The sequence below is a fragment of the Schistocerca piceifrons genome, chromosome 2 (assembly GCF_021461385.2).
Source record: "Schistocerca piceifrons isolate TAMUIC-IGC-003096 chromosome 2, iqSchPice1.1, whole genome shotgun sequence".
Lineage (NCBI taxonomy): Eukaryota > Metazoa > Arthropoda > Insecta > Orthoptera > Acrididae > Schistocerca > Schistocerca piceifrons.
In genome coordinates, this window is record NC_060139.1 from 749488173 (window position 1) to 749503250 (window position 15078).

At 39.9% G+C, this 15078-nt stretch overlaps 1 protein-coding gene across 5 annotated transcripts in view; it reads right to left on the reverse strand.

Moving 5' to 3' along the window:
* Positions 1-15078, reverse strand: part of LOC124776338 (cytohesin-1) — a 213509-nt gene that overhangs the window by 6572 nt on the left and 191859 nt on the right. For 3 of the 5 annotated variants that reach the window (XM_047251280.1, XM_047251284.1, XM_047251281.1), the window contains 5 exons: positions 11830-11978; positions 11596-11707; positions 10128-10355; positions 8634-8703; positions 8239-8358 (listed from right to left, as the gene is read on the reverse strand). In XM_047251280.1, coding sequence (XP_047107236.1) covers positions 8239-8358; positions 8634-8703; positions 10128-10355; positions 11596-11707; positions 11830-11978 — 679 coding nt within the window. The remainder of the gene's footprint in view (positions 1-8238; positions 8359-8633; positions 8704-10127; positions 10356-11595; positions 11708-11829; positions 11979-15078) is intronic. The other 2 variants (XM_047251283.1, XM_047251282.1) reach the window with 1 other exon arrangement.

Consider the following 15078-nt stretch of genomic DNA (forward strand, 5'->3'; position numbering starts at 1 on the left):
ATTTCTGGAAGCTATAAGTTGGTCTCCTATTTATCACCTATTAATATGATAATATCAGTCATGTATGAACAAACGATTGAACAGTGATCCGTATTTAACTTCAATTTACTCAGTGTAACCTCCTTAACATCCATTTATTTTCTACAACTCACAAACTTATGTTTTTTAAGTGCACTATTTTATACAATGCCTATGTTGCACTTAACTTCATTCACTACCAGTCTCACCAACAAATTTTTAGAATCCCCATTATATTAGACAAATAACAGTACCAGCCCAAGCACCAACCCAAGATATCACCAACTCATCCGTGCCCTAATCACACACCACCTCATAGCTGCTCTCATTACTGTCGAGAATGACTTTTTGCTGTCTGTTCTGAAAATATGACAGGAACCACTTGGGAGCTGCTATTCTTATTCCATAATGGCTCAACTTCTGCAGTAACATTTAGTGATAAACATTACCACATGAGTCAGTTAAATCAAAGAATACACCTAGTGTGCACAGCTTTCTCTTTGATCCATCCAATGCCTCATAGAGAAGAGAGAATATAGTGTTTTCAATTGTTAAACACTTGCTGAAACCAAACTTTACATTTGACAGAAAATTATGTAAACGAGAATAATCAATTACAATCAGTTATACATACAGCATCTCAATAGATTTTGTGAACACTTACGGCATAAAAATAGGTCCAAAATAGTCTAAATTATCCCCTTCTCTTTTTTTATAAATCAATTTTACTAGTGGCCACTGCAATCATTCCAGAAATTGACCATTCCCAAAGTAAAAATTACAAATGTGGCTAAGTACTGTGCTAACATATGCAGCCAAGTGGCTTAGTATCCTGCTATATATGCCATCATCTTCATGGATGTTCTTAGTATTCAGTGACTTCGCTGCCCAAAAAGCAAAACTCATTACAACTTTTAGTGTCTCATTTCCCAATCTAAGAATGATTGATGGATATGTTGGTCTTGGCACATGACAGCAAATTCTTTAGCACCTGTGTTTGAGATGAGTGCCAGTAAAATACAATAAACAAGAGAATAAAACAGCATGGGAAATGAAGGTAACAAAAGTTGGAAAACTGTGTGTGTACCCACACAGAAGCATGGAATGAAGTACTGCACCAATATTAAAACATTAGCTAAACAAGAAGAAAGTGATATGAGGAGTTAAAACAATACAGCAGGTGGACATGGCAGGCTGATTGCAAGTATAGAAGAGGATGAGCCAGCCACTCTGCAACACACACAAACCTCCAGCCTAAAAGCTTAGGCCAGAGTCCAGGCACATCATGAAACTTTAAAATCTTACTCACACTCATCTCATCATCAGCTAAAATAGAGGGCAAAGCCCCAAAGATATTTGCTTCTGCCCTTGCATCACAGTATACAAAGCACACTGCTAAAATATGGCGTACAGAGATTTGCATGCCACAAGCATCACAAAATGAGGGATCCTCTTACTGTAGTAAAAAACAGTGTAGTACGGCAATGCCCCATTTGAAGACATGTGAGTCACTTCATCCCACCTCAGCAAACTGTACGAGGAATGCGAATGCCGGATAGCTGACTTCACCAACTGCAGCTTATTGTCCGTTACCGCCAGTCATTCTTCACCCCACAACTGCATGAACTTCCTATGCAGTGCATGAAAGACAGCCTGCAAGGGAATAGGACACTGTCCTCTGCATGCAGGCCTTCCTGGTAGCCATATCAGTCTGTCCATTTCCCATATTCCTACATGCTCTGGCACCCAGCAGAGTGACACCTGCTTTGCTTGCCATTGGAGCAAGTGTAGTTGGTCATATATCAGCTAGGCCAACTTCTCAGCTGCGTACAGATTCTGTAATGATTGTGAGGTACTAAAGGAATCAGAACAGATGAGCAATTATTTGCCCTGAATACATTGCATCTGCTCCAGTGCCTTCAGGATCACCACAAAGAAAATTTATACTCATTCCGAAGACGAATCTTTGACACTGTCAGGGTACATGACAGAGCAACCAAGGGAATTCCACTGTTTGGACCCATTAGTGTACACTATTGTGAAACCGTGATGCATATCTAAAATAAGTCCGGGTCTCCGGAGGAGCCAAGGTGGAAATCTGCTACAACTATGATGTAAAACATTAAGACCAGCCACAACAATCTCTAAAAGGAAAACCTGTGCACAAATACCTTAAGGCCTCTTTGTCCATTGCTGGTTATGAAAAAGCATGGTGTGGATAGTGTTTTACATATGTGGTGCACCATAAGTAGCCATCCCCTGATGTGACGTGGTGGTTCACCAGCCTCTGCACAGAGGCTTGGTCTGGATGCCACAATGGCCAATCGAATCCCTTCATTGTGCAACACATTCAACATCTTTAAATAATAGTTCCGCAGACCCATACACCATGTGCCCATAATGTAGTTGAGATCACACAAATGTTCTGTACAACCGGAGCAAACAAGTCCTGTACAAGTACTGCAGCTAAGACATTTTAAAATACTTATAGCCTCGAAAGACTGTTTTTTTTTACATGTCCTTCAGATGTGGCAACCATTTAAGTTTGCAGTCAAATGTAAGGTCCAGGCCTCACTGACACACTAAAATTAAGAACATCCTCAACTCAAGAAAATTTAAAATGGAATGAGAACAGTTAAAAAGAACACACACACACACACACACACACACACACACACACACACACACACACACACACACACACTTCTCGGTTGAAAACTTAAAACCACTTTTCTGCATCCATTCATTCAAATGTCGAATAGTTAGATGTAACTGACGTGTTGTCACTGCAAGGCTTTAAGAAGAGCAAAACACAGAAGTCATCCACAAAGAACATGGGCCAGGACTTTTCACTACTGACTTTAGTGCTATTAATAGCTATGGCAAAGGCAGTCAAAACACTACCATGAGGGACACCGTTCTCCTGCTCAAAGCGATCAGACAGGATGACACTGACTCAATATCAAAAATACAGTGGCAAGAGAAAGGACTGAATGAAAATGGGAAGACATCCACAAAATCCCCATTTGTGAATCTGCTGAAGGGTAAGATGCCTGTAAGTAGTATCATAGGCCTTCTCAATGTCAAAAACTGTACCTATAGGATGATGCCAGTGCAGGCAAATCTGTTGAATAGCCACTTCCTGGAGGGCCAGGTTATCAAAGGTGGATTGGTACCTCCTGAACCCACACTGAAAGTGACTAAGGAGTTGCCTGGACTCTATGATCCAGACAAGGTGGCACAAATCCAAGATCTTTCCCACGCAGCTAGTGACGGCAACACTAAGGTAACTTCTAGTGAATGTACGGTGTTTCTCAGTTTTTACAAGAGAAATTAAAACTACATCACAGCATGAGTCGGAAAATAACATGGCACCAAAATGGCATTAAAAAGTGCGAGCAAGGTATCTGTTTTGCCTTGTGAGGTGCCACAGCATATTTTAATCGATTCTGTCTTGACCAGGGAATGTGTGTCAAGTCGCAGACAATGCACAATCCAGCACCCACATGGAAGATAGGCAGCTGTAATCTTCATCAGTGGAGGACCAGAAATCCAAAAAACTACTATCAGCAACCGCTCTATGTCACTGGAAACCAGCATCTTGACTGGTGGTTGCCGTAATTGTGGCAAATTAGGCCACCATAATCTGGGCAATGTCTTGCAGATTGGTTTGGAGAGTGCCATTCCCCATTAAAGCAGCCATCACCACCTGAAAGGCTGCAAGATTCTCTGCAATTGGCTGGCACTCTAACCTATGCAGAGCCGCAAGCCTAGTCCTGATTGCAGAGTGGCATTCATAGCTCCACGAAGGAACAGGCTGCTCTTCAGTCGTGTGGACTGTGGATGATACTTCAGCAGCAGGGTGAATCTTTTTGCTAATATGATCCATTCCTCAAGGTTGACATGATGTTCAAACTGGGCTTCACAGTACTACTCTAGCTCTCTCCACTCAAGTCACCTTTTTTGTGGAGTGCATGGCCTTTTAACTCAGGGGTGTACAATCGAGTGAAATTAATCACCTGGTCTACCCTGAGATAGTAGATGATGATCTACATTCATCCTGAATCCCTGCAGGTTCCATTGAAGTATGGGAGCCACTGATCACAGGGGCATCACCTTCATCCCATCTCTCCACCGAGGTACATTCGTCTAGAAAGATTCTGCAGTCCCTACTCTAAACAGGATGGCATCCTGAGCAGTTCATACATTTGGCAAGAGATGAGAACCAACTCCTCCATGAGAAGCCTTACTGCAGCTGCCACATGTCGCGTCTCCCTTACACCCTAGTGTTTTATGCTCGAAACACACTTTTGAAACAGTGCATTGAGTCTGGGATGTATGGATGTAAGTTTAGGCAAAGAAAACCTGCCTTGACTACTCTGGGAATTTTGGAGAAAACCTTTTGGTCCCACGAGCAGCTTTGGAAATAAGGGTCCACTCAGAGCCCTGCATGCCTGAGTAAGCCTTATTGCTAATGTAATTCTTCAGCATCACCCAAATTAACTTGACTATATTCCATTATCCAATTTTTGCTTTTGTTGATGTTCATCTTATATCCTCCTTTCAAGACACTGCACATCCCATTCCAATGCTTTTGCAAGTCTTTTGCTGTTCTGACAATTACAATGTCATAGGCAAACCTCAAAGTTTTTGTTTCTCTTCCCTGGACTAAATCCTATGTCAATTTTTTTTGTTTGCTTTACTGCTTGCTCAACGTCCAGACTGAATAATATCTGAAACAGACTAAAAGCCTGTCTTACTTTCTTCTCAACCACTGCTTCCTTTGTGTGTCCCTCGAGTCATAGCTACCACCTCGTTTTTTTACTAGTTGTAAATAGTATTTTGCTCCCTATATTGTAACTTTGCTACCTTCAGAATATCAGATTATTCCAGTGAACACTACCAAAAGCTCTCTCTAGTATTAGCATGTTCACACAGACAATAGTTTTACTGTTACGTAATTAGTATAGATGATAACCTTATCCCATTAATCAGTCTGTTAGTGACACCACTTTTTTTAAATATTATAATGAAGAGTGACTTTCAAAGAGCATGAGAAACGTGTTGAGGAAAGCTTCATACACTCCTGGAAATTGAAATAAGAACACCGTGAAATCATTGTCCCAGGAAGGGGAAACTTTATTGACACATTCCTGGGGTCAGATAGATCACATGATCACACTGACAGAACCACAGGCACATAGACACAGGCAACAGAGCATGCACAATGTCGGCACTAGTACAGTGTATATCCACCTTTCGCAGCAATGCAGGCTGCTATTCTCCCATGGAGACGATCGTAGAGATGCTGGATGTAGTCCTGTGGAACGGCTTGCCATGCCATTTCCACCTGGCGCCTCAGTTGGACCAGGGTTCGTGCTGGACGTGCAGACCGCGTGAGACGACGCTTCATCCAGTCCCAAACATGCTCAATGGGGGACAGATCCGGAGATCTTGCTGGCCAGGGTAGTTTACTTACACCTTCTAGAGCACGTTGGGTGGCACGGGATATGTGCGGACGTGCATTGTCCTGTTGGAACAGCAAGTTCCCTTGCCGGTCTAGGAATGGTAGAACGATGGGTTCGATGACGGTTTGATGTACCGTGCACTATTCAGTGTCCCCTCGACGATCACCAGTGGTGTACGGCCAGTGTAGGAGATCGCTCCCCACACCATGATGCCGGGTGTTGGCCCTGTGTGCCTCGGTCGTATGCAGTCCTGATTGTGGCGCTCACCTGCACGGCGCCAAACACGCATACGACCATCATTGGCACCAAGGCAGAAGCGACTCTCATCGCTGAAGACGACACGTCTCCATTCGTCCCTCCATTAACGCCTGTCGCGACACCACTGGAGGCGGGCTGCACGATGTTGGGGCGTGAGCGGAAGACGGCCTAATGGTGTGCGGGACCGTAGCCCAGCTTCATGGAGACGGTTGCGAATGGTCCTCGCCAATACCCCAGGAGCAACAGTGTCCCTAATTTGCTGGGAAGTGGCGGTGCGGTCCCCTACGGCACTGCGTAGGATCCTACGGTCTTGGCATGCATCCGTGCGTCGCTGCGGTCCGGTCCCAGGTCGACGGGCACGTGCACCTTCCGCCGACCACTGGCGACAACATCGATGTACTGTGGAGACCTCACGCCCCACGTGTTGAGCGATTCGGCGGTACGTCCACCCGGCCTCCCGCCACCCGGCCTCCCGCATGCCCACTATACGCCCTCGCTCAAAGTCCGTCAACTGCACATACGGTTCACGTCCACGCTGTCGCGGCATGCTACCAGTGTTAAAGACTGCGATGGAGCTCCGTATGCCACGGCAAACTGGCCGACACTGACGGCGACGGTGCACAAATGCTGCGCAGCTAGCGCCATTCGACGGCCAACATCGCGGTTCCTGGTGTGTCCGCTGTGCCGTGCGTGTGATCATTGCTTGTACAGCCCTCTTGCAGTGTCCGGAGCAAGTATGGTGGGTCTGACACACCGGTGTCAATGTGTTCTTTTTTCCATTTCCAGGAGTGTATTTATTATCTATATTATCTGTACAATGAACTTCCTGCTACTCTCTTCCTACAACAAGATTTTAAGAAGTTTTTTGCCATTGGTTTAACACTTCTAATTAGTCTTTAGATGTTACCATTCCTTTGTGAGAGACTGTATGAGAGGGTGTCAGCTCCAAACACTCCCCTCTTGGTCACATGATAGCATTGTCAATGTGTGATTAAACTATGTATGATATTTTTTCCAGTACATACTGTGGCTATCTGCTCTCCTCATGAAGAGGGAAGGGGAAGTCCACATCCCCTTCAACTGCCATAGTGAAGAAGATACTTGGTATATTGAAAAGCATTTTGCAAGGAACAAGTCTAGGTTTTATATGACTTGGGTCACAAAATAAATATCTTCAGCTCTTAAGAGCTTGATTCCATGGATTTATGTACACATAGGCTACAGGTAGTGAAAGTGTGCTACATATGGCAGCTTCACTCGTCTGGCAACAACAACTGTGTATATTGTTTAAAGTAAGTCTGTCATGGCAAAACAGATTTCTGGCGAAGTATTTTAGCACTAACAATTTCCAATTAAATTTTACAATAAGGAAATAGGAAATTGAATTCTATCTTGATGCATAAGTTGTTAAACCATTCCAACCAATCTCAACAAAACTCTACACATGTTTGCTATTGACCTATCTAGTTTTTGTTTCACTACAGAAAGACTCTCCAAAATCACTGTAAGTCTCACACACTGGCAAAACACATTGGCAAATACATGGTGGGGGTCATTATTGCATATAGCAATGACCTAATGACAAATTATACAAATTTCCATCAATAGATGACTCCTTACATTAACGACACAATCATTCAGCTCTTGCATAGGGAAGCAACTCCAATGTATTCTAAGATGATTTGACTGCACTGAAGAGAGCATATACTGCTAAAGTATGTGTGTCCAACAACTGGTGAGGCATTTTACTACTTTATCGATACAAATGTATCAAATGTTAAAGGCATTACAATACTAATGGGAGAAACAGGACACAAGATTCTTTATTGTCTTTGAGCTTCAAACTTTAGTGGAAAAATGTCTAGAACATAACGTGTTCTGGCTATGTGCCTAATATCCAATTATTACAAACCTGACAATGCAACACCAAACAAAAACTACAGACTTATACTGAATGGCTTTGGGAACAATGGCTCTAGCAATATGACAACAGAAAGAGGATTTTTAAGTGAAAGAATAAACTAGCCAACAGTGATACCTGTAACTTTTGTATGTTTTAGTCTGTTCACATTAAACAATATATTTGTTTGACTGCTTTAGGACGTGGCATTTTCCAATTTTAGATATTTTATCTGGTTGTCTGGACATGGGAAGTACATGGTGCACAAAAGTCACTTTTCTTACAGAAAGAACTTTTGAGTTGTCTCCGATTTTAATAATTTAAAAGACTTCATAATCTGACATTGTAAGACGGCTAAAGAATCAGAGAAACCATATGCATTCAGAACTTTAAACAATCCCCCACCCCACCCCACCCCACCTCCCCTCCCAAAAAAGTACACACACACACACACACACACACACACACACACACACACACACAGAAACACCACAGCATAGTTACAAAACAGTTTCTCACAATTTAAAAGTTGTACCAGCACAAGATAAGGACAACACATGAAGCAAGCATGTCCATCGTAATATATTTACTGACTTCATGGCCTTCCATTGGTGCTTGATAAGCTTTGCGGCCGTAACACGAGGTTCCAATGACAGCTCTTGGTTTGGCTGAGACAGCTGCTTCTCCCAAGGATGAAAAGTCAGTGTGGCTCTCCTATGAGCGGCAATCACCACAGAGTTTTTGATTGGAATTAAATTTCATTATCAATATTGAAAATAAGTCACCAACTGTGAGTTCAATGACAGTGACAGTTACAGATATAGTTATAGTTACAGTTTTAACAGAATATAGGTTAGTTGATAGTTTCAGTGCACGTCAGTACCATATAATCACTGCATGTGAGAATGTTTTTTCCTGAAAATTTTGCCTGTGCTGTCCAAACTACACCACTATCTCTTAGTATGTATGTACACACAGTCCTGACTTACCTTACACATTTGATCCACTCGTCCTTCTCCTCGGGTGTGGCAGCTGACATTCTATATACAGTGTGTTTGCCTGTAATAAAAATTAATGGTTATTTGCAACCTTTTTGTTTAAATAGATTGCGTAAGAGGAGAACTGGGAACAAGATATGCTTCAGCATAAAAGACATAAAATAAACTATTCTCCAGAGTGGAATTCTTAATATATCTGCTTTTACGAGAAGGACAACAGTTTAAAAAATAAAAATTACAAATAGCACTGTCATTATTAAAGAGCATCAGCCTTTCACCCACTGGTTGTAATTGAACAGCAAATGGAATAGACACACTGAAGCACCATGTGGTTGGTCTTTGCGTGACGTCATTGTGCATAATGTTTGCAAACATCGTGATCACACCATGTACACATTTTTACTATCAACCTTATCATCTTAAAGATGTCAACTGACTGCAGCACTCTTAATGTTGGGCACAGTGACATAAAATTCAAACAAAATGCTTGCAAACCATTTGAAATCTTGTAATAAGAGCAGATAAGAAATAAGGTGGTTTAACTGAAGGATTAGTCTGGAAAGAGTTTTATGCCTTTCAACACTTAATTTTTTTTTTTTTTTTTTTTTTTACACATACCACATTAACACCAGGTATCCACCTGGAATTTTGAAATATTAGTTTTCTGTACATGAAAGAAAATGTTGACTATAGACATATGTTACTGTATTTGAAATAATGATTTCTATCTCTTGACAAAAAGCACTCTAAAAATACGTCTTAACTTCCACAATATTTTTTGAAATTGGCAGCTAACACCATCCCCTCATTTCACATTTATGAAATATTTAAGGACTGCTCAGTCTTTGTATAAAAATATCTGAAGGGAATATAGGCTCATTCTTAAAAGTTCCTTCAGGGTTTCAGGGGAAACTGTGTGAAAAGTGTGAAACATACAGAAGTGATATCACACCTGCCGACAGGCAGCCCATTTACCCTATTTCCAAAGCGAACTGCTATCATGCCTCCTGGGCATACTGAATTTTGCCACATCATGACTGGCACTCTTAATAAGCAACTGTAATGCAGACTCTAAACTCTGAGAGCTGCTCTATCCACCAATCTGCTTATACTTTCTGTGTATTGTATAGCTTTTGTGCAGTTGTACTTGTGAATAACACTGTAGTTTCTCCATATTATTATTATTATTATTATTATAATTATTATTATTATACAAAGAGTCACTCTGCACATAATGTCCCTTCCGAACAGGAACAAGTCTGGTACATTATCTCTCTCTCTCTCTCTCTCTCTCTCTCTCTCTCTCTCTCTCTCTCTCTCTCTCTCTCTCTCTCTCTCCCCCCCCCCCCACAGACATTGTTGGCTTCCTTACTATTAATAATGTAGCAACATTACAACAACTAAGAGACAGTAGCATATAGAATACATGTTCCTATGCATTTCTATCAAAAGTGGTGGAAATTATTTCAGATTATCTGATCTTACCTTCAACAACTTTTCCTTCACTGTCTGTCTTACATGCCTTGATGAAATCAGAACCACTAGCATACAGTTCAAAACAATGATGCTTATGGCGATCTGTCACTTCACGAACTTGAATATTTTCAAGAGGAATAATACCACGAGGTTCTTTGTCAGTTGTGTACTCAAAATAGTACAGACAGTTGTCATTTAGTATGAACCAACGTCGCTTCCAGCTTTTGTATCGGCCACCTGCAAATTAAAATGTAGCAGAAAATTTTAAAAATTAGCTGAATGAGGCTGTGTTGCATACATACCCTGCAATTAAAATGTGTTTGAATGAAGCATACAGGTGTTTTGTGAATAGTGCAAAAAAGGTCACACTCTTTAGAGTTTACATCACTCTCTCTTTCAGAATTGTTCTTAATAAATTAACACCCAGCATTAACAAATATACAGCACAAGATATTTGTCAGTGTTAATTCTGAATGTCTCTAGGGGAATGACAAATATTCATACTACTGGTGGTGGTGGTGGTGGTTATTATTAGTAAGTTATTCACACGCATGGTTTATCTTAGCTTCATTTTTCGTATTCAGTCAACATTTTACGATGAACACTTAAAAAGCTATCACCTATTTTTTCACTTCACATAATGCTACTAATACATTGCTGAACGCTGTGCCCTGTATTTTAGTCTTTTTACAGAGGTGACTATAGCACTACTCTTGAAACTTTGTTCACAGAGGAGACTGGTTGTTGTATATTGTGATTAAAAATCTGAAATGACTAGTGCTTAACCACAAATTACTGGTGTAAAATATTACTGTAACAATACCTTGGTCCGTTACCTCATCATATTCTAAAGTAGCTGCAGTGCCCAGCATATTTATTTATGTGAGACAAAGTGATTGGCCCTGTGCCTTTGACACCCATAGCAAATGCAAGCCAGATGGGAAACTGCAATCGCTTTAAACTGAAGAGCATATTCAAATTACTGGTTATCAACGGAATTAAAAGAATGAATATATCTTCACCTGCAGTATATTCCTTGATGGTGGCCTCTATTACGTTTGGTGAAAGGTTCTCCACAGTCAGCCTTGATCCATTGCAAATGCAACAATGGCAACTAATCAAGAAATAAGAGTTTTCAATCATGTCAAATTCTTGAGCTTTTGCTCGTTCTATGATCTAGTGGTATCTGACGGTACTACCTGCTGTGATTTATTCTCGTTATTGGAATCGCAGTCAGTTAACCACAATATATTTTGTTTGTTAGGCATTTGATTTGTCCATTAATTCTCTTCATTGTTTCATCTGAATCTTATGTAGACAGTGATCTTTCCTTTGAAGGTCGTGTGACACACACACACACACACACACACACACACACACACACACACACACACACACACACACACAAGATTCAAACATATCTAAATACAAATGTCTATAAAAATTAGTGAAATGTACAAGTATTTGCTTTTCTTACCTTGCTTCCATAGCCAACCCTCTTTATCTGGATTGAAAAAGGTATGCATCAAGTCATTCCCATCATCCTCTGGGATTTTGAATGGTTCAGTCTTTATACTCTCATAAAGGCTCTGCAAAAAGCATGTAAAGATGCTAAGCTTAGGATTCTTTCCAGACTAATTCATTTAATTAAGCTGTATGTGGACTACTTAGTTGCTAGTAAACTAAATTTGTAAAATTTCGAAAACTGTACCATGAGCAATTCCTGAGGCAGATCACCACCATTGTTTATACCTCTATTCATGGAAATGAACTGTTCAACTGTAGGTTTTTCCTTCACACTTGGATTATGTAAACTAGTATTGAGCATAATAATGGCAAATGACAATACATAGCACGTATCTGAAAAATAAGAAATTAACAACTTTTTATTCAAGTATTTTGCGCTGGAGACGCAAATCCAAACATTACTAGATACTGTACAACTGATCTTCTGTTAGATCCACACATGCTGTATAATTTAAAGTAAATCATAAGAATTGAACTGAGAAACACATGAGTGACAAATGGCAACAAATTTAAATACTTACATTTTGAAGGAATTTTACAACAAAACAAATTTGTCATAACCTCTTGAAAATGATTCTCAATTCAAAATTATGTATGGGAATTCTTATTCCTCAGTTTTCCATGAAAATTAAGTCTAAGTAGTCACGATACTAAATCATATCTCCTTAATGCAATACTAGTGGACCGGGCAATACTTTGCAACTGCTAAATTTGTATGGGAGTTGGATATATGTTCTAATGTGGCGTATCCCTGGGAATTATGTCACGATACAATTTTTGGCTTCTCATTGCAGTTTCACCCACTTTAAAAGAAAATAACTAAATTATAATAAACCACAGAACATTAGCAGAAAAGAATATTTTGTTTTTATTGGTTGTAAGTTTTTTTCTTTAATTTGTACACAACACAATTAGGGAACTTCAAAACATACATCATTTTTCAATAATATGTTGTATGAGAACTGGTTTTCTGAACTACCAAATTGTTAAAGGGCAACATATAACTACTCATGCGGAAAACATTGATGGATGACCTTGAGTTCAGTTTATTGTTGATGTAAACATATAGAATTGTGTCAGATAAAAGGACTGGCAGAGTTTTTATTTTAATCACATGGGAAAACAATTTGTTGAATAGTTATAACTAAAGCCAACTGCGAGGAAGGAAACTGAGCTCCACATTTCCACAGCACATCTACACCGTTTTACATATACAGTGAAACTCCTTTTTATGTTTTTCTGCTGTCAAGAATAAAATACAAAATTGAGGAAAATTTTAAACCCCCCAAAGAGCAAAAACACCTTTAAATGGTACATATGGTTAAAAATCTCAATTCTCTACAATACTTTTATAAACTCTGTCTAAGTGAAGGAAATTAAATGAACAATACAATGCATATACAATAATTTGTGGTAATGAATTTCATCAGGTCTTCAAAATCACATATGTAGCAGCAAGCATAAAATCATCAAAAATTGAAATTGGTATGTGGGTACAAGGTAATTGAGCTGTTTTCCGACATGCTACGACTACAAATTATACATTCAAAATCACAATTTTTTGAGAGATTATCCTTTGTGCCCAACCAGAGAAAAAACAAAAATTGACGAACATGTTGAATTAAACCAAAATCATCACAGCAGCTAACTGGTTAAACAAAATGCATAAATGCGGACATCTGCTTAATGACATACTTTGTCACCACTGCTGTTATTGTTTAATGCTTTTCTTATGAGCAGCACTTCATATGCTAACCACTGTTAAAGTGTTATTTTAGGATTGATGAGAGGAATAGATGTGAAAAAATGATTTTACTTCCCCAACTGACATTACAAGATCAATACAAGCCGCGTCAGTGAATTTCTGTACACTGTAAAATGTATTCAGTTCAATTCAAATTTGAAAGAAAGCGTAGGTGCTACAGTTTCGCTTCAAGCCCTCTACCACTGCTACCAATCTTTACGATCTACAATGTGCGGTGTGTGAGGTCCAAAGTATATACATTAGTAGTGTGTGCAGTTGTTGGAACTGTATCGTGACATTTGAATACTAAAGCCTTTAAAATGTGCTAGCACAAAACCCTTGTTCTATTTCTGTGTGACACCTCTGTCATAGCTCATCAACTGCACTAAAAGTAATTTTCAACACTTCACAAAGTGCTTTCATCCTACCTGCACTCCTGCCACTGAAGGGCCACTTCCCCTCACCACACATCCAGGTGAGCTCTTTTACATGTGTTATTGTGGTGTGGTGGCTGTGCTGGTTATCTGGCGACTTACCAAGTTGCCAGCCAATATGAGTTCACTAGCTGGAAATGGGCGACATTTCCTCGATTATGACCGAGCATATTCTTCAAGATTCAGGGTTTGAATTTAAAAGGTTGACAATTGATACTGTTGCTGAATACAGTACATCGGAAATACACGCAAAAAGATGAGACTGAGTTACAAGTGGCACAAGAAAAGGTGGGGGTGGGGCCGTTTGTCACGTATTGGCTCGGTCCGGAACCCTTTGTGTTGACTCTTGTTTCTCCGTTACTGCAGCAACCTAGCAGTAGTTTTATCACAATTGTGCGGTGAAGCTAAATGTTGCAGGTTGTGTTGCCAACACCAATCCTGGATTACGTCATTTCGTCTCTCACATCTCCCCACTCCATAATGGCCTAAAATATTCCCTTAATCCCACCACCACCAGTGGTGTGAACCATATGTCTTCTGAACCACTTAACATATTCAGCCACATACATGAAGAAAACAGGATGAAGTGAGACACGAGTACTTGGAATTGAGGCAAACCTTACTATGAAGAAATGTAAAATCGGAGAATTTTTAGCATTGATCTTATTGGTTTTTCACTGGGGCTACGAATTTATGATGTAAAATCCAGAGAATGTAAAATCCAGAGAATGTAAAATCCAGAGAATGTAAAATCCAGAGAATGTAAAATCCAGAGAATGTAAAATCCAGAGAATGTAAAATCCAGAGAATGTAAAATCCAGAGAATGTAAAATCCAGAGAATGTAAAATCCAGAGAATGTAAAATCCAGAGAATGTAAAATCCAGAGAATGTAAAATCCAGAGAATGTAAAATCCAGAGAATGTAAAATCCAGAGAATGTAAAATCCAGAGAATGTAAAATCGAGGTTCCACAGTATTACTGTGTATACAATTGTTTAAAAAGATATAGCCTATGCCCTAATAGAAGAGATTATAGTTTTAAATTTGCGGGATATATTGACTAGTAAGAAGTAGCAAAACAACACACACACAGTTGATCTTGCAAAGAAGCACTGATCATAAATCAATTTTGACATATTTGAGCCTTCTTTATTGTTACTGCACACGAAACCTGATTCGCTTAAACTGAATAGGTAAATCAGATGGGATCATTGATACACAGGGTAAGAGAGACCTGTCCAGCTGCTGGATCTGC